Source organism: Tursiops truncatus, chromosome 14 (genome assembly GCF_011762595.2).
Source record: "Tursiops truncatus isolate mTurTru1 chromosome 14, mTurTru1.mat.Y, whole genome shotgun sequence".
In the NCBI taxonomy this organism is placed as follows: Eukaryota; Metazoa; Chordata; class Mammalia; order Artiodactyla; family Delphinidae; genus Tursiops; species Tursiops truncatus.
The window spans coordinates 38,171,908-38,186,702 of NC_047047.1; the positions used below are offsets into that span (position 1 = coordinate 38,171,908).

Consider the following 14,795-nt stretch of genomic DNA (forward strand, 5'->3'; position numbering starts at 1 on the left):
GAATAATGCCTGCTCATGGTAATCTTTCCTGTGGTGAAATCATCAGTTATTTCTGTATCTAAGAAAGTTGTCATGGAACCACTTCCCCTGCCCACCCACACTGTATTGACCACTTTCCCATTCCAATATTTGCAGCTTTTAGTCTGTGATGATCCATCTATCTTAAAATGTATACTAGTTATATTGTGGTTCCAGCTTAGGTTTGCTTACATAATGAATTTCCTTTTAGAATCAAACCTTTTTTTCCCCCCTCCTCTTCCTTTCATAGAGTTTAATTCTCAAATAATGTTTTTATTTTGTTTTCTTTTGTTTTAAGGAAAAGACGAAAGATAGATTTTTCACCATAAGTTTGTAGCCAGGGTGGTAGTGGGGCCTTCCTCCAAACAGTGCTCTGCCTTTGGCTTTCCCATGGAATGGTGGGCTGGGATGATAAGTAAGGTCTGGCTTTGACATCAGAAACATCTAGCTCTGCCATTTAATCATGTTCCCTTGGGAAAAGTACTTAACCTTTTAGAAGCTTGGTGTTCTTTTATTTAATACCTACCTCATAAGGTTATAGTAAGGATTGAATGAAATAATGTATGCAGAATTTTAGCTCAGTACCTGGTATGTAATAAGTGCTCAATAAGTGGTATTTATTATTATCATTGCTATTTTTAGTAGAGATTGGGATTAGAGGTGTGATGATGACTATTCCTTGGGATTCTCTTGTAGATTGTTTAAGACAAATTGGGTTTCTACCAAAGGATGGGAATGAAAGTCTTAGCACTGTTATGTCTCTGATTTTTTTTTTCTTTATCTGCTTTCCAAAGGCTTTAATTTTTCATCCTCTGGGAGAGAAGATGTAGATGTGAGAACATTAGGAAATGGTAAGATTGTGACAATATCACTTGACTGGAACTAACTTTCAGATTATCACCCTTTTCAGACAGCAGCTTTTTTGTAGTCACTTAGTCATAATCAAAGTTGGCAGAGTCCAGAGCTTCTCCATGTGAGGAAGTCTTGTGGATTATGGAGCTACCCTTGTAAATTATATGACTATGTTTTAACAGGGATCATTTCTTCAGAGGCCATCTTTATTGAATACCTGTAGGTTATAAGGGACTTCTATGTGCATTAACAAAGAGGTGCCTGATTTTTTCCAAAACTTTGATAATTAATTGTTCCTTTTAATAACATTTCAGTACCAGTACAATTTTCAAAATGCACCTCATTTAAATTGCAAAATGTCTTCATTTAAAAAGTGCTTCTGCTCTCTTAGCCTTCATTTCTCTCATTTTACATTGTTGCATTACAAGAAGGATGATGAGAGTAATCCTGAGGTATTCGAGATTTATAGTCCCTTCTTCTCATGGAATCTCAGCTTTTCATTTCACTAGGCTAGGAGAACGTATTTCAATTTGGTATACCTGGGCATTGCTGCATGTGACAACATTACGTTAGTGTAACCAAGTCAATTAGTGGCTGTTTGGATTTGATTTTGTAATTAACACAGGCTTGTTCATGGACTTTTGGGAAAGCAGTCGTTTTTACATATTGCCTGTCCTGGGGTTTAGCAGCCCCCAAACAGCCCCTTGATTCTTTTCACACATTCTTCTCTCCCCCAGATGTAGTCATGTCACTAAACTTTCAGTCCTCTAGAGCTCAACTCGTTTTTTCACACCTCCTAACCCTCTTGCATTAGCCCAAATGTTAACTCCATCAACACGTTTCTGTTTCATGACGGGGTGTGTGCTGCCAGGAAGGCCCTTTGCAATTGAGCTGGTGAATCCTCATAGAGTACATTTCACTTCACAAGAAATTAAGGAACTTCAGCAGGTAAACCACTTCATGACATGGAAATTGTCATGTTTCTGCAACTCTGTAACTGAACTAGAGTTGCTAATTGTTTTTCTTTCTCTAATACTACAGAAAATTAATAACTCGTCTAACAAAATCCAAGTCCGTGACTTGCAGCTTGTCACAAGGTAAGGGTAGGATCACTGGAGATGTTTTCAAGAGGGGAGTTTTGGTTGTAGATCATTTATCTGATAAGGGGTTTGTATCCAGAATATGTAAAGAACTCCTACAACTCAATAATAAGAAAATAACTCAGTTAAAAATGGAGAGGTGATTAAGTGAACATTTCTCCAAAAAGGATACACAAAATAACCAGTGAATACATGAAAAAATGCTCAACATCATTAGTCATTAGAGAAATGCAAATCAAAACCACAGTGAGATCCCACTTCACAAAAAGACAGAAAATAACAAGTGTTGGCAAGGATATGGAGAAATTGGATCCCTCATACATTGCTGTGGGATTATAAGTGGTGCCACTTTGCAAAACAGTTTAGCAGTTTCTCAAAAAGTTAAATATAGAGTAACCATATGGCCCAGCAGTTCCACTTCTAGATATATACCCACGAGAAATGGAAATGTACATCCACACAGAGACTTCTGCATGAATGTTTATAGTAGCATTACTCATAATAGCAAAAAAGTAGAAACAACCCAAATGTCTATGGATGAACAAAATGTGAATGTGGTATATCCATACAGTGGAATATCATTTAGTAATAAAAAGGGATGAAGTACAGATACATGCTACAACATGGATGAACCTTGAAAACATTATAAAGTGAAAGAAGCCAGACATCAAATACCACTTATTGTGTATTTTACAATATTCACATTTTAATATATGAAATGTTCAGAGTAGGAAAATCTATAGAGACAGAAAGTCAACAAGTGGTTGCCAAGGGCTGGGGGAAATGAGGAATGAGAAGTGATTGCAAATAGGTGCGGAGTTTCTCTTCTGGGGTGATGAAAGTGTTCTAAAGTTAGATTGTGGTAATAGCTGCACAACTCTGTAAACGTACTAAAAATCACTGAATCGTTCAGTTACACAGGGGAATTGTATGTAAATTATATCTCAATAAATCTATTTTTAAAGAAAGGGAAGTTTGGGGCAAGTCTTGTCTGTATTTTATATATTCAGACAAACTTTCTTTTATTGTTTTTGTTTAGAGAGGCAATAGGTCATATGAAAGAAGGTGAAGAAGAAAAGACCAAGACCTATAGTGCCTTAATATGGACAAATAAAGCGATACAGAGGAAGGACATTGAATTCCTAGATGACATAAAGGTAGTTCAGTGCTCTAATTCTTTTATTTTTCTACTGCCTATAAAAGAGTCCTTTGTCTTCTCGTTTATTACCAACAAGTCATAGCGCATAGGCTTTGGGGACTGTGAGACCTGGTTCTAAATCTTGCCTTTGCCATTTACTAGTTAAATGACTGGGCAATTCATCTAACCTGTGTGAGAAGCAGTGTTGCTAGTGATTAAGAGTCTGACTCCAAGGACAGATCGTCTGGGTGCAAATCCTGGTTCTGCATTTCTTAGTTGTGTGACTTTGGACAAGTTGCTTAGCCTCTTTATGCTTCTGTTTTCTTCATCTGTAAAATTAGTTAAAAGAATTAAATGGGGTTAGCCATATAAAGCTCTTAGAATAGAATCTGACACATAGAAAACACTCAGCAATGCTATTATTATATTTGGCCATTTGCAAAAAGGAAATAGAAAATAGAACTTATCTAATAGAATTGATGCTCAGATTAAGTGCATAAATAAAACATGTTGTAAATAGGGCTTCCCTGGTGGCACAGTGGTTGAGAGTCCGCCTGCCGATGCAGGGGACACTGCTTCGTGCCCCGGTCTGGGAAGATCCCACATGCCACGGAGCGGCTGGGCCCGTGAGCCATGGCTGCTGAGCCTGTGCGTCCGGAGCCTGTGCTCCGCAACGGGAGAGGCCACAACAGTGAGAGGCCCGTGTACCGCAAAAAAAAAAAAAAAAGAGCAACTCCAAATGGCCAAGAATCATTTGAAAAGATGTTCCACCTCCAGATTGAAGTAACAATAAGACATCACTTTATTCTTCTGAGACTAAGAATACCTGTTGGTTGGAGGGAGGAGAAGGCTAGTTATATACATTTTCAGTAGAAATGTAAGTGTTTCAGCCTTTTTGGAAAACAATGTGACAGTGACTGTAAAAATAAAAAATAGACTGGTCTTCTACCCAGTACTTCCACTACTGGCAGGACAAGAAATAAAACTCCAGTGCATAAGGATATGTGCACAAGGATGTTTGTTGACTTTGTTCAGAGTGACAAAATCAACAACAAAACTGGAAACAAAAGTGAATTTCCTTCAATAAGGAAATGGTAGAACACGTTGGAATATTATACAGCTGTTTAAAAAAACTAAAACAGCATGTGATCCCATTTAATTTATGTTATTGTGTGTATATATGCCTAAAACTGTTGGAAGAAAAGATAGAGGTAGGTCTACATCTAGGACTTGTAGGAACACCCATGATGTTACCGGAAAAAAGCAAGGTGCAAAATAACGTTTATAGTATGAGTGTTTTGGTGAAAACATACATGTCATTAACCTGCTTAGAGAAGTTTACCTATAAAATGAGGGGTGGACTAGATGATCCCCAGTGGGCCCTCCACTTCTCAGGTTCTGTGATTCCAAATCTAAGGCCTTCTGGCCTTTGGCCCTATTATCTAGGGTCTTTAGGATGATAGTTATGCTATAGACAGATATCCTTAAAATTGCAAAACAAATTTGTAAACCTCTGTTCTATCACATGTGTACATGTATACAGCTCATTTAGAATGCTGTGGGGAAAATAAAAACTCATTTTAAAAATAGATTTACAGTTTGGGAGTAGCCATAGAGCTGATTCAGAAATGATGCTGAAAGATGATTGGTATAGGTACACACTAAGTAGTGAAAGGGTCTGATTTAATGGCCCACTGCCCAATTGGACTGATGAGACTAGGTGACGTCTAATAATTTTTTTAAAGTGTTAGGGTTAAAACATTTTTCAGATACTCCTATTGGCATCAAAAATAAAAAAACTGAGTTACTGCCCCATTCTGAGAAAAGGTCACTTCAAATTTACCACTTGCCTCCTTTTTTTTAAGGGCAACCTACTTCTAAGGAAAAAAGTCACCTACGTGTGTTTCTGAAAATTCAGTATGGGGACATGAAAGCGGTTTCCTTTCATTTACTAGACACAAGCAACCAAAAACGACACGCAACTGTGTTGATCTGAGTGTTATGTTGGAAGCAGTGGTGCATCTACTAGCTCAGTTGTACCTCCATTGACTGCTCCTGGGTCAGAGTCCAGGGAGTGACTCGAGGTAAAGGAAACAGAGGGGAAGGGCACACCTTAGCAAGTCACTCCTTTAAAGGCCAGCTGGTTCTGTGCTCTTAAGTGGAGGCCATATCTTTATCGATTCTATAATAATTCAGCCTTGTCCTTTTTTTCGTCTTTTTGGCCAGAGTAATGTTAAACGTTGTGGAAACAACTTATCTCATCAGAACAAAGTGCTTCTAAAAATCAAAGAATTATAGAATCGTAAGGAGGAGTCACTGACTCACTGCTCTGATAAAAGCAGTCATATCATTTCAAGTGTAGTCTTTGTCAGAACCTGTTCTTCTTTCTTGGTACAGAATTTGGTAGGGGGAGACCAGACAGAAATCTTTCTTTTCTCAGCATGGCTTTAGGCACTCACTAATCATGTAAATCAGGCAGGAGTTGTTCCTACAAGAAAGTTCAGAGGATTCAAAGTTCTTATGAACCTGAGTTGCTGGTTATGCCCAATATCTTTTTTTTTTTTTTTTCCCCAATACGTGGGCCTCTCACTGTTGCGGCCTCTCCCGTTGCAGAGCACAGGCTCCGGACGCTCAGGCTCAGCGGCCATGGCTCACGGGCCCAGCCGCTCCGCGGCATGTGGGATCTTCCTGGACCGGGGCACGAACCCGCGTCCGCTGCATAGGCAGGCGGACTCCCAACCACTGCGCCACCAGGGAAGCCCAACCTCTATTTCTTAATTTATATCTTGTGACATAAAAGGACATCTCTAATTGTGAGAAAAACAAGACTTTGTCCCTAAAAACCTGAGTTGTAAAGAAACATGCAGTATTATTCTCAAGTAACCTGAACTGGGCTAACAAATATTGAGAGGTCCTGGTTTATTGTACACACTTATTTGTAATTATTATTTGGAAATACCACCCTAGACAGAGATGCAGCTGTTAATTTTCCAGATAAATCCTTTTGTATAACCAAAAAAAAAAAAATCCTGTGAGTAGGTATATGGCTCTCGCTAAAACATGGACACTGCCCAGGCACACAGGTGATGCTCATGTCCCACCTTCTACACCATTTCTCACCTCAGTCTGAAATCCCCACTATTAGGTCACTCTGTTGGGTTAGGGAAAAAAAAGGTAAGAACATTATCTTTTAGAAGAGCTCTATTTAAAGGGCAGGATAAGACTCCGGGGTCCAATCAATTTGTTAATATTAGAGCAAAAGAGACCTTGGGTATCATTTACTTCAAAGCCTTTTTTTAATGGCATACTGGGGCCCAGAAAATGAGTAATTGTGGCCTAGGTTATAGGAAGTCTCACAGAGTCTGAACCTTAGAGGATACAATTTATGATAGTATTAGTTTCTATCCTGACACTGATAGATGGGGGTGCCTGTAGTGAGCCATGGATGAACAAAGGAGATGCTAAAATGGGCTTCACTGGGCGGCAAAGCTGACGCATGGTTATCATATCCTCCTCTAGGACTTAAAGATTGACCAGAAAACACCTTTACGGGTCCTTCACCGGAGGCCCCTGGCTGTGAGAACTCGCATCATTCACTCCATGGAGACACACTATGTGGATGAGCACCATTTCCGCCTCTACCTGAAGACTCAGGCAGGAACGTATCCTTTCACTGTCTGTGTAGCACTGATCTAACCAGAATCCTATTGGGAAAGTTCATGCTGCCCTAGAAAAGAGGTTCAACCTTATCTCGGAACAGTTCGGGAAAGGTTTGGGCTGGAGAAGAATCCTTTTTTTGTTTTTCGTTTTTTTTTTTTTGGTCTGGAGTGTTTTTACCCATTAAATTTGTGTTTTTTAAGATGACATATTAAACCATGAGGCAGCAGCGAATTCAATGTGAACCTTAAAATTTTTAGTATCTCACATCATGCTGAGGTGCTGAGGGCATAGTAAGTGCTCAGGGAACACTTTTAATTGATTCATTCATCGATTCATGTCTTTACACATTTTGCAAGTCACATATTCATGACCACATTTGAGTCCTTTCAGCAGTTCGAGCATTTGCCCCAAATGATTAAACAGGGATGGTAGATGGGAATGGCCCTACTTTACATGTAGACCATCACATTATTTGGCCACTGGCCCAGAACAAGAGAATAGTCCCAGTTTGATCACTTGTTCATAACTTACCCTGCTTTGTGTGGTTTTGTATCATATCTTAGTTGCTGGTTAAAATGTATCAGGGAGCTGCCATAGTCTTAGCTTTAGTTTAGTTTTCAAAGGTGCTCCTAGTTTTTGTTTGTTTCTTGGCTTTATATTATTTTGTGATCCAATAGCATGAAGCATGAAACCTTCTAATTAGTATAAAACTAATGACATACTTATTGGATACAATAGAGGGAAAAATGTCATTTTAATCACCAAATAGCATTCTCACTATATTGCTATAATTAATCTGCCTCTCCTTTCCCATCAACCTTCTCTCCCCTCTTCTTTCCCTACTCCACCCCAGGACTGACTAAGCTGAAACAGGTACAGGTTATTTACTCCTAAAATCTTCTAAATTTTTGCAGTTTGGATCTATTTAGACCAGTGGGCATGGAGCACATTTGCCTATTGTAGATGGAATGTGGATGGAATTTCAAAGAAATCACAGATTTTAAAAACATATTTTTACCTAATTTCAGCTTTGGTTTTGGTGTGCTAGGAAGAAATGCAATGGTCTTATGGAGAAGCTAATGTCTTTTCAATCTCACTAACATATTTTTAGAACCAGCCATGTACATGTACTTAAGGCATTAGCAAAGAAAGGCTATTTGGTAAAACTTTATTTTTTTATAAATTTATTTATTTTATTTATTTATTTTTGGCTGCATTGGGTCTTCGTTGCTGCACGTGGGCTTTCTCTAGTCGCGGCTAGTGGGGGCTACTCTTTGTTGTGGTATGCGGGCTTCTCACTGCGGTGGCTTCTCTTGTTGCAGAGCACGGGCTCTAGGCACGCGGGCTCATTAGTTGTGGCTCACAGGCTCTAGAGCGCAAACTCAGTAGTTGCGGTGCATGGGCTTAGTTGCTCCATAGCATGTGGGATCTTCCCGGACCATGGCTCAAACCCATTTCCCCTGCATTGGCAGGCAGATTCTTAACCACTGCGCCACCAGGAAAGTCCCTATTTGGTAAAACTTTAGATACCACGTGGTTATACACAGAAGTATGTGAATTTTTTTCATATATTGCTCAGTATAATGAAGTAGTTCATTTGACTTATACCTCATAAAAAACATTCTGGACCTTTTAACTGGTTATTCTGGGGCTTTTTGGTCATCTCCCCTCATCATTGTTACTTAGAAGTAGCACCCTCTAAAGAAGTGAGAGAAAAAGGACAATTGTTGAGTAATTATGAGTTTAGCAAAGAAGACAGTTAATAGATAATTATATGCCTTATGCTTGAGTCAAAACATTTGGTGAAAGTATAGTAAACAAACTATCAGAAAGTGAGGAGGACATAATGTCAGCATATTATGGTGTTAACTTTTTATTTATCATCTGAGAATAAGCTTTTTTATATTCAAATTATATTAATTTTTATACTAAGTGCTGCTTTATAGACACAACAATGCTAAATGAGTGTTTACTGAACGCTGGCAAAAACACATCTTTCAGATAAAATACTGTTAAGATTATAGTAGAGTTCTGTGTAAGGAGTGTTAAGGTAATCTGAATAATTCTAGGATCAGTCATTGACTTTGAAATTTTGAAGATCTATGAGGAAAACACACACAAAAAGAATTAGGTCTATTGCTAACCATGCAAGAATTGCAAACAACTAAAATTTACGTCCTTTGATGATCCTTCTGAAGGGCCTTCATCAAGTCTAAATTAATAAGTTCATTTTCTCTCCCATCCTGTTGCTGTTGTCACTGGGTCATGTTATAAGGAAAGCCATCATTGAGGTCGCTCTATGAGTGACCCTGTGAAAACCTACCATTTGGCAGCCGCCTACTGTCATTATCGAAAAATGATGAGACCCAAAAGATGACCAAATAGAATCTGTGGCAAAAAAGAAAATAGCTGAGGTTTTTTTTACTGTAGTTAATATAAAAAATCCATATTCAAACCTTGGCACTTGGAGATGAGCCAAAAGAAAAGTCATGACTCTTGGGAAGTTTGACATGGGCCCTAGGTCCCAGTGTTAGCTGCCAGGCTGGTAGGAACCAGTTTGCCATCCTTAGTTTATTTACTGCCATAGCTGTAATTTCTAAGACATACATCCCAAGTCATGGCTCAGAAATAAACTCCCTTTTATAACCTTTCTGCTTTTGTTTTGTCATTTCCCCTTCAACCTGTCAAATCTCATCAAACAGTTGGTGTTGCATGGTTATCTTCATTTTTTCCTTAAACAAAACCCAGCTACATTAAAGAGTTTGTACATGGAGACTTTGGAAGAACGAAGCCGAACATTTGCTCTCTGATGGATGTGACTGCAGACATTCTTGAGCTGGATGTTGAGGTAAACCATTTTATTGTGGAAATGCCTCTTTGTATGCTGAATCAGCCAAGGTTATGCTTTTTTAGCATTAAACCAAATAGTACTATTCACTTTAATAGGTATTTGAAAACAGTCAAAATCTCACAGTAGCATTGAATTGCAAGGAGGGACTATCTTCAGAATTTTTATTTTTTAAAAAACACAAGGTCTCATTTATAATCCTTGCAAATATATAGCTAATTTACTAACTGTGCTTTACGTATGACATGAGATCTAAACCCTTAAACCAAGCAAGGAAATGAAGTTGTAAGTGCCCTTCATATATCCTTTGGACTCTCTTATAAAGAATTTAAGGCAGCCTCCTCAGAAACATATATTCAGGACAGGGATAGAAAATGGGATGAGCTAATTGTTATAAATAAAAGCAGTTCTATAAGGGTTCTGTGATGTGGTATAAGAGAAATTCTCTGCTCTTATAGTCTGAATTGAAATCAGATTACATTCTTAAGTAATTAGAAGAATGGAATGAATGGATCTTTCAGACAATTCTCCATAAACATTTTTCTCATTTGAGCATCAATAGGTATTGAGTCACGAGTTGTGCACTTTGGTAAATATCTGGTTAAGAACAGCTTCCCCACACCCCACACAAAAAAAGGAATTTTTGCACTTGGGAATAATCTCAGTATAAATAAAAAGAAGTGGGTATAATTGCCTAGTATGAAAACAGCCATGGTAATCAAATGATCACTGGAATGTCATTGCTTTACCAGCACTTCTCTTGAGTGCGTTCAGATTAGATTTTATACACCTGTGGTACAACCAGTGCTAGCATCTTCAAGGTTGCAGGGAGTCTTCTTAGTAAGACTATCATTTTGAGGAAGACAACCTTCTCTTAAAGAAAATCCCAAATGCATTCATCTTCTTTGACCTTAATTCTTAGGACAGCTTAGGAGTGTCAAAGAGCCAAAGGCCGGGGTTTCTCAGCCCTGATTGTCCATTGCAATCACCTGTAGAATTTTTAAAACCCTACAAACATGCCTACCTTCCCCTGACCTCAACACATACAAGATTGTATCAGTAATGTTTGGTTTTCAGGCTTGAGAAACCACCCACTAATTTATATATGGGTGTTTGTTTTATGGCTATATTCTGAAACAAAACCAAAGTATTTCTTGGCATCTGTAAAAGATACACACACACACACATACTTATTTGGGCTTTTCTAATAAAAATTTCCAAATCTGGTAGTGACTCAGATTAATTTTAAAAATAATTTGTAGTAAATCATTTCAGGTTTTACACTTTAATTCTCAAAAAACTACATGGGTATGGTAGTTATTTTGTTTCTCTTTGTTTGTTTTTTGTATTTTTTTGTTTTAACTTCTAAATTAGGCCCTCTAGGGTAGTTAAGGCAAAGTGCAATTTCATACTTCTAATGCCTGGGACATGATTATTTATGTGGAGACAAATAGTCTGCTACTGTAATTCCATTATGACTTAAAGATCAAGGTTTCGTTCTAGAAGTGCCAAACCAGGATGAGTAGAGAGAGATAAATTCAATTTTAAGAGAAACAGAAATTCTGCTGAGGTGACATGCAAAGATCTCTAATCCTTTTCTAGTTACAGGTGATCTTTCATCACCATTTATTTCACATTTAGTTGCTAAGTTACAAACAAGATTATAAGTATATAGACTACTTGAGTACTGTTAAATGCAAGATGGGAAAATGAAAACAGTCAGAAGACTAAAAGTTCCTGAGACTTCTGAGGGAAAGTTGGTGTTGGCCCCTGCATTATTTGCTACTTTTCCCATAAATAACATTTGAAAAATTTAAACATACTCTAGTCTTGTATTGACCAAAAGGTACAATTAATAACTGGCTGAGTAACCAAATACTCAGTGAATTCAGGAACAGACCTCAGGCCCAAGAATCTCAGGTCCTAGAATGGTTTTTAGAGTGTGAAATCGTGGTGTTCAATGGCTCTTTTCTTCCAATGCAGTTTCTTCTGTTTCATTATATTAAAACTACTAGATTTATACAGCATTACCGGCAAATGCTTACTAGAACAATAATGTTTTAATGACTTGTTTTCTTCTTTCTAGTCTGTAGATGTCGATTGGCCCCCTGCTCTGGATGACTAGCTTTCAATGGGAAACAAAGAGTAGGGTTTTCCAGCAAAATGTGGACGTCCATTCAGCATACACTGTAAGATGGCTGTTTTTACCCACCATAACGGTGTCTTGGAAACCATTTGGATCATGTTGATCTATCTATTTTTAAATTTGTTGTAACATCTCAGGATCTATGTACATGTATATTTTGTGTTGAATTGTTCTAAGGATGTCTTATGATTTTTCTCGTTCCTTCTCCAACCCCCCACAAGCCAAACTATGAATAATGAAATCATTCATTCAGAGAGGTACACAAACAGGATACATTCTCTGAAAATCTGAGAAGCTGTAATTTCTTTCAGCAAAATTGCCCTACACAGGATAGATACCACTTTTTTTTGTTTTGTTTTTGTGGTACGCGGGCCTCTCACTGTTGTGGCCTCTCCCGTTGCGGAGCACAGGCTCTGGACGCACAGGCTCAGCAGCCATGGCTCACGGGCCCAGCCACTCCGCAGCATGAGGGATCTTCCCGGACTGGGGCACAAACCCGCGTCCCCAGCATCGGCAGGCGGACTCTCAACCACTGCGCCACTAGGGAGGCCCAGATACCACTTTTAAAATCAGGTTTAAAATTTTTTAAATGATCTTGATAAAAGTTACATCTAGATTTATGCAGCACAGTATCCTTGTAATATTCTAAGATACCAAATGCAAATCTGACATCATTAATATTTTTCCCAGTAAGCTTCAAGCAAGCTATTACCAATAGAAGTGTGTTTTGGTACAATTTGTCACAAACCTTAATGACTCCAAGCTACTCTTTTGACAATCTAAAATTGTCAGTACATTTCCTGGGGGAGAGAATGTGAGACCTTAGGAATTGAGGCATACCATAAGAGACTTTCATAAATCTTTTAAATAAGGAGTCACAAGTGCCTTCAATGACTTCAATCCCAGGGATAAGATTTTGAAAAATTGACATTGCTAAACAAAGGTAAGCTGATGTTATTCCAGAGTGCTTCAATGTATTATCCAATTTCAAACATCTTCATCAGGTAGATAGGGTATTATCTCCACTTTATAAATATGAAAACCAAAGAATAGAAGTGAACTGACTTATCTAAAATTGTTAGTTACTTCCATATCTAGGACTAGGACTGAAGTTTCCCGGTCTCTAGGGTCTTTTCTAATAAATCTTATTATTGAGCATCTGCTACATGAAGGAGGCAACCAAGAATGTCATTTTAATGGACATAACCATGAGAATTGACTTTTGGAATTCAGATACCAAATCAAGCTTACAAAAAAATTGCCCAAGTAAATTTCACGTGAGCTCATATGATTACCATTTGTTAATTAATCATTAGTTGGTACTACGAAGAGGAAAAACATTAAAGAAGCAAAGAAAATGGATAGATCATTAAGAGAAAAGTTTCAGAAAAGAGTCTCATTCAAATTTCAGATTTAAGTGCAGTTTCCATCACCCTGATTCAACTTTCTGAGCTTATTTTGGAACACATGACTTGGATAGTATTGGATTATTCAACTTCCCATCTCTACATTAAACATGATTCAGAGATACTAAGTTGTATCATTCACCTTAAGAATCAGGAAAACAGTTTAACTGACATGAAGAAATTTCATACGTGAATAATAGCAAATAACTTTTTCATTATTTTCAATGCCGGTAAATGAGAAAGGGATAATAGAAATAAACTTGATAAAAAGGTAAGAACGTTTGTGTGAATGTTTCTCAGTTTGGGGGGAAACTTTGCTACAAAAGAGATTTAAATAATTTGGGAAATCGTCTTTTGCAGGTTTCTTTTTGGCTCAGCTTTGAATTTAGTGGATCTGCAAATGGAAGAATTAAGAATCTCCTTAGCAAACTTAAATTAGAAGACTTGTTTCTTAAATTTCTATTCCTGGGATTATACAAAATTTCAAGAGTAAGCATTAGCTGCAAATACTTATTCCAAATATCCATATGAGACATAGGTTGTTAAAAATTAATGTAGGTCTTTATTTAAGCAGAACAGAAGACATTAAGTCATGAGAGTACTACATAGTTTAACTTTTGCCTATATAAAAATATTTTTAAATTACTTTTGTGATCTTCTATAGCTTATTTAAAAAAAACCCAAAAAACAAAAAACACTTAAGAGAAAGGGCCCTTTGTACTTTTAGTATCTCTTTGTCCCAAATATAGTCCGTGGTTTAGTTTAGGAAAAACACCGAGTACCTGGAAAAATGGGGAAAAAAATTTTTGGTAAAATGAAAAATTTCCCAAGTAAGGTAACTTATTTCATTTACAAGTTATATGAAATCAATTTAGAAGTTAAATTTCTATTTCCAAAGAGAAAAAGGCATCTTACTTAGATAGATCTTTTGGGGCTTTATTCTTTGATTTTTAAGTCCATATGAGAATGAACTTTGATGTAAGCTTTCCTGAGTTGATGTTTTTAAATGCTGCCCTTTATTATTATAGGGAAAATAAATTTTTCAATTCAATTTTTTCATTTTGAAATAATTTCAGACTTGCAAGAAAAGTACAAAGAATGTTTTTCCCAGAAATGTATCACCCTGAATGCATTAGTAATTCCTACAAACAAGGACAAATTCCGACAAACAAGGACATTCTTCTACTTCCTCACAATGTAACTATCAAAATCAGATTAACACTAACATTACTATTATGTAATCCACAGGACCCCCCCCACCCCCACCCTGCTCAAATTTCACCAGTTGTCAAAAAATGTCCTTCATAGCCAAGGGATGATACTTTGTATTTAATTATGTCTCTTTAATCTTCACCAATCTGAAACAGTTTGTCTTTCCTTGACTTTCGTTACTTCAACATTTTTTGAGGATTTCAGGCCAGTTATTTTGCAGACTGTTCCTCATTTGGGCTTGTCTGATGTTTCCTTATAATTAGGTTCAGTTTGTACCTTTCTAGCAAGAATACCACAGAAGGGAGATTATCTTCTTGCATCTTCTCAGATGTCACAATTTTGATCACTGCAGTTACTGATGACTCGGCTTTGATCAGTTAACGAAGGTGGTGTGTGCCAATCTCCTTCACTTTTA

The 14,795-nt window shown here is 37.4% G+C and overlaps 1 protein-coding gene across 10 annotated transcripts in view; it reads left to right on the forward strand.

The window, feature by feature from the left end:
• The window catches only part of PUS10 (pseudouridine synthase 10), a 67,004-nt gene extending 52,785 nt beyond the window's left edge, over positions 1–14,219 (forward strand). For 8 of the 10 annotated variants that reach the window (XM_073791358.1, XM_019942941.3, XM_019942943.3 and 5 more), the window contains 7 exons: positions 813–869; positions 1,742–1,818; positions 1,912–1,967; positions 3,010–3,127; positions 6,628–6,770; positions 9,517–9,616; positions 11,703–13,446. In XM_073791358.1, coding sequence (XP_073647459.1) covers positions 813–869; positions 1,742–1,818; positions 1,912–1,967; positions 3,010–3,127; positions 6,628–6,770; positions 9,517–9,616; positions 11,703–11,741 — 590 coding nt within the window. In that variant the 3' untranslated portion in view covers positions 11,742–13,446. Of the gene's footprint in view, positions 1–812; positions 870–1,741; positions 1,819–1,911; positions 1,968–3,009; positions 3,128–6,627; positions 6,771–9,470; positions 9,617–11,702; positions 13,447–13,528 lie in introns of those variants that run through there. The other 2 variants (XR_012325692.1, XM_073791359.1) reach the window with 2 other exon arrangements.
• The last annotated feature ends 576 nt before the right edge of the window (positions 14,220–14,795 follow it).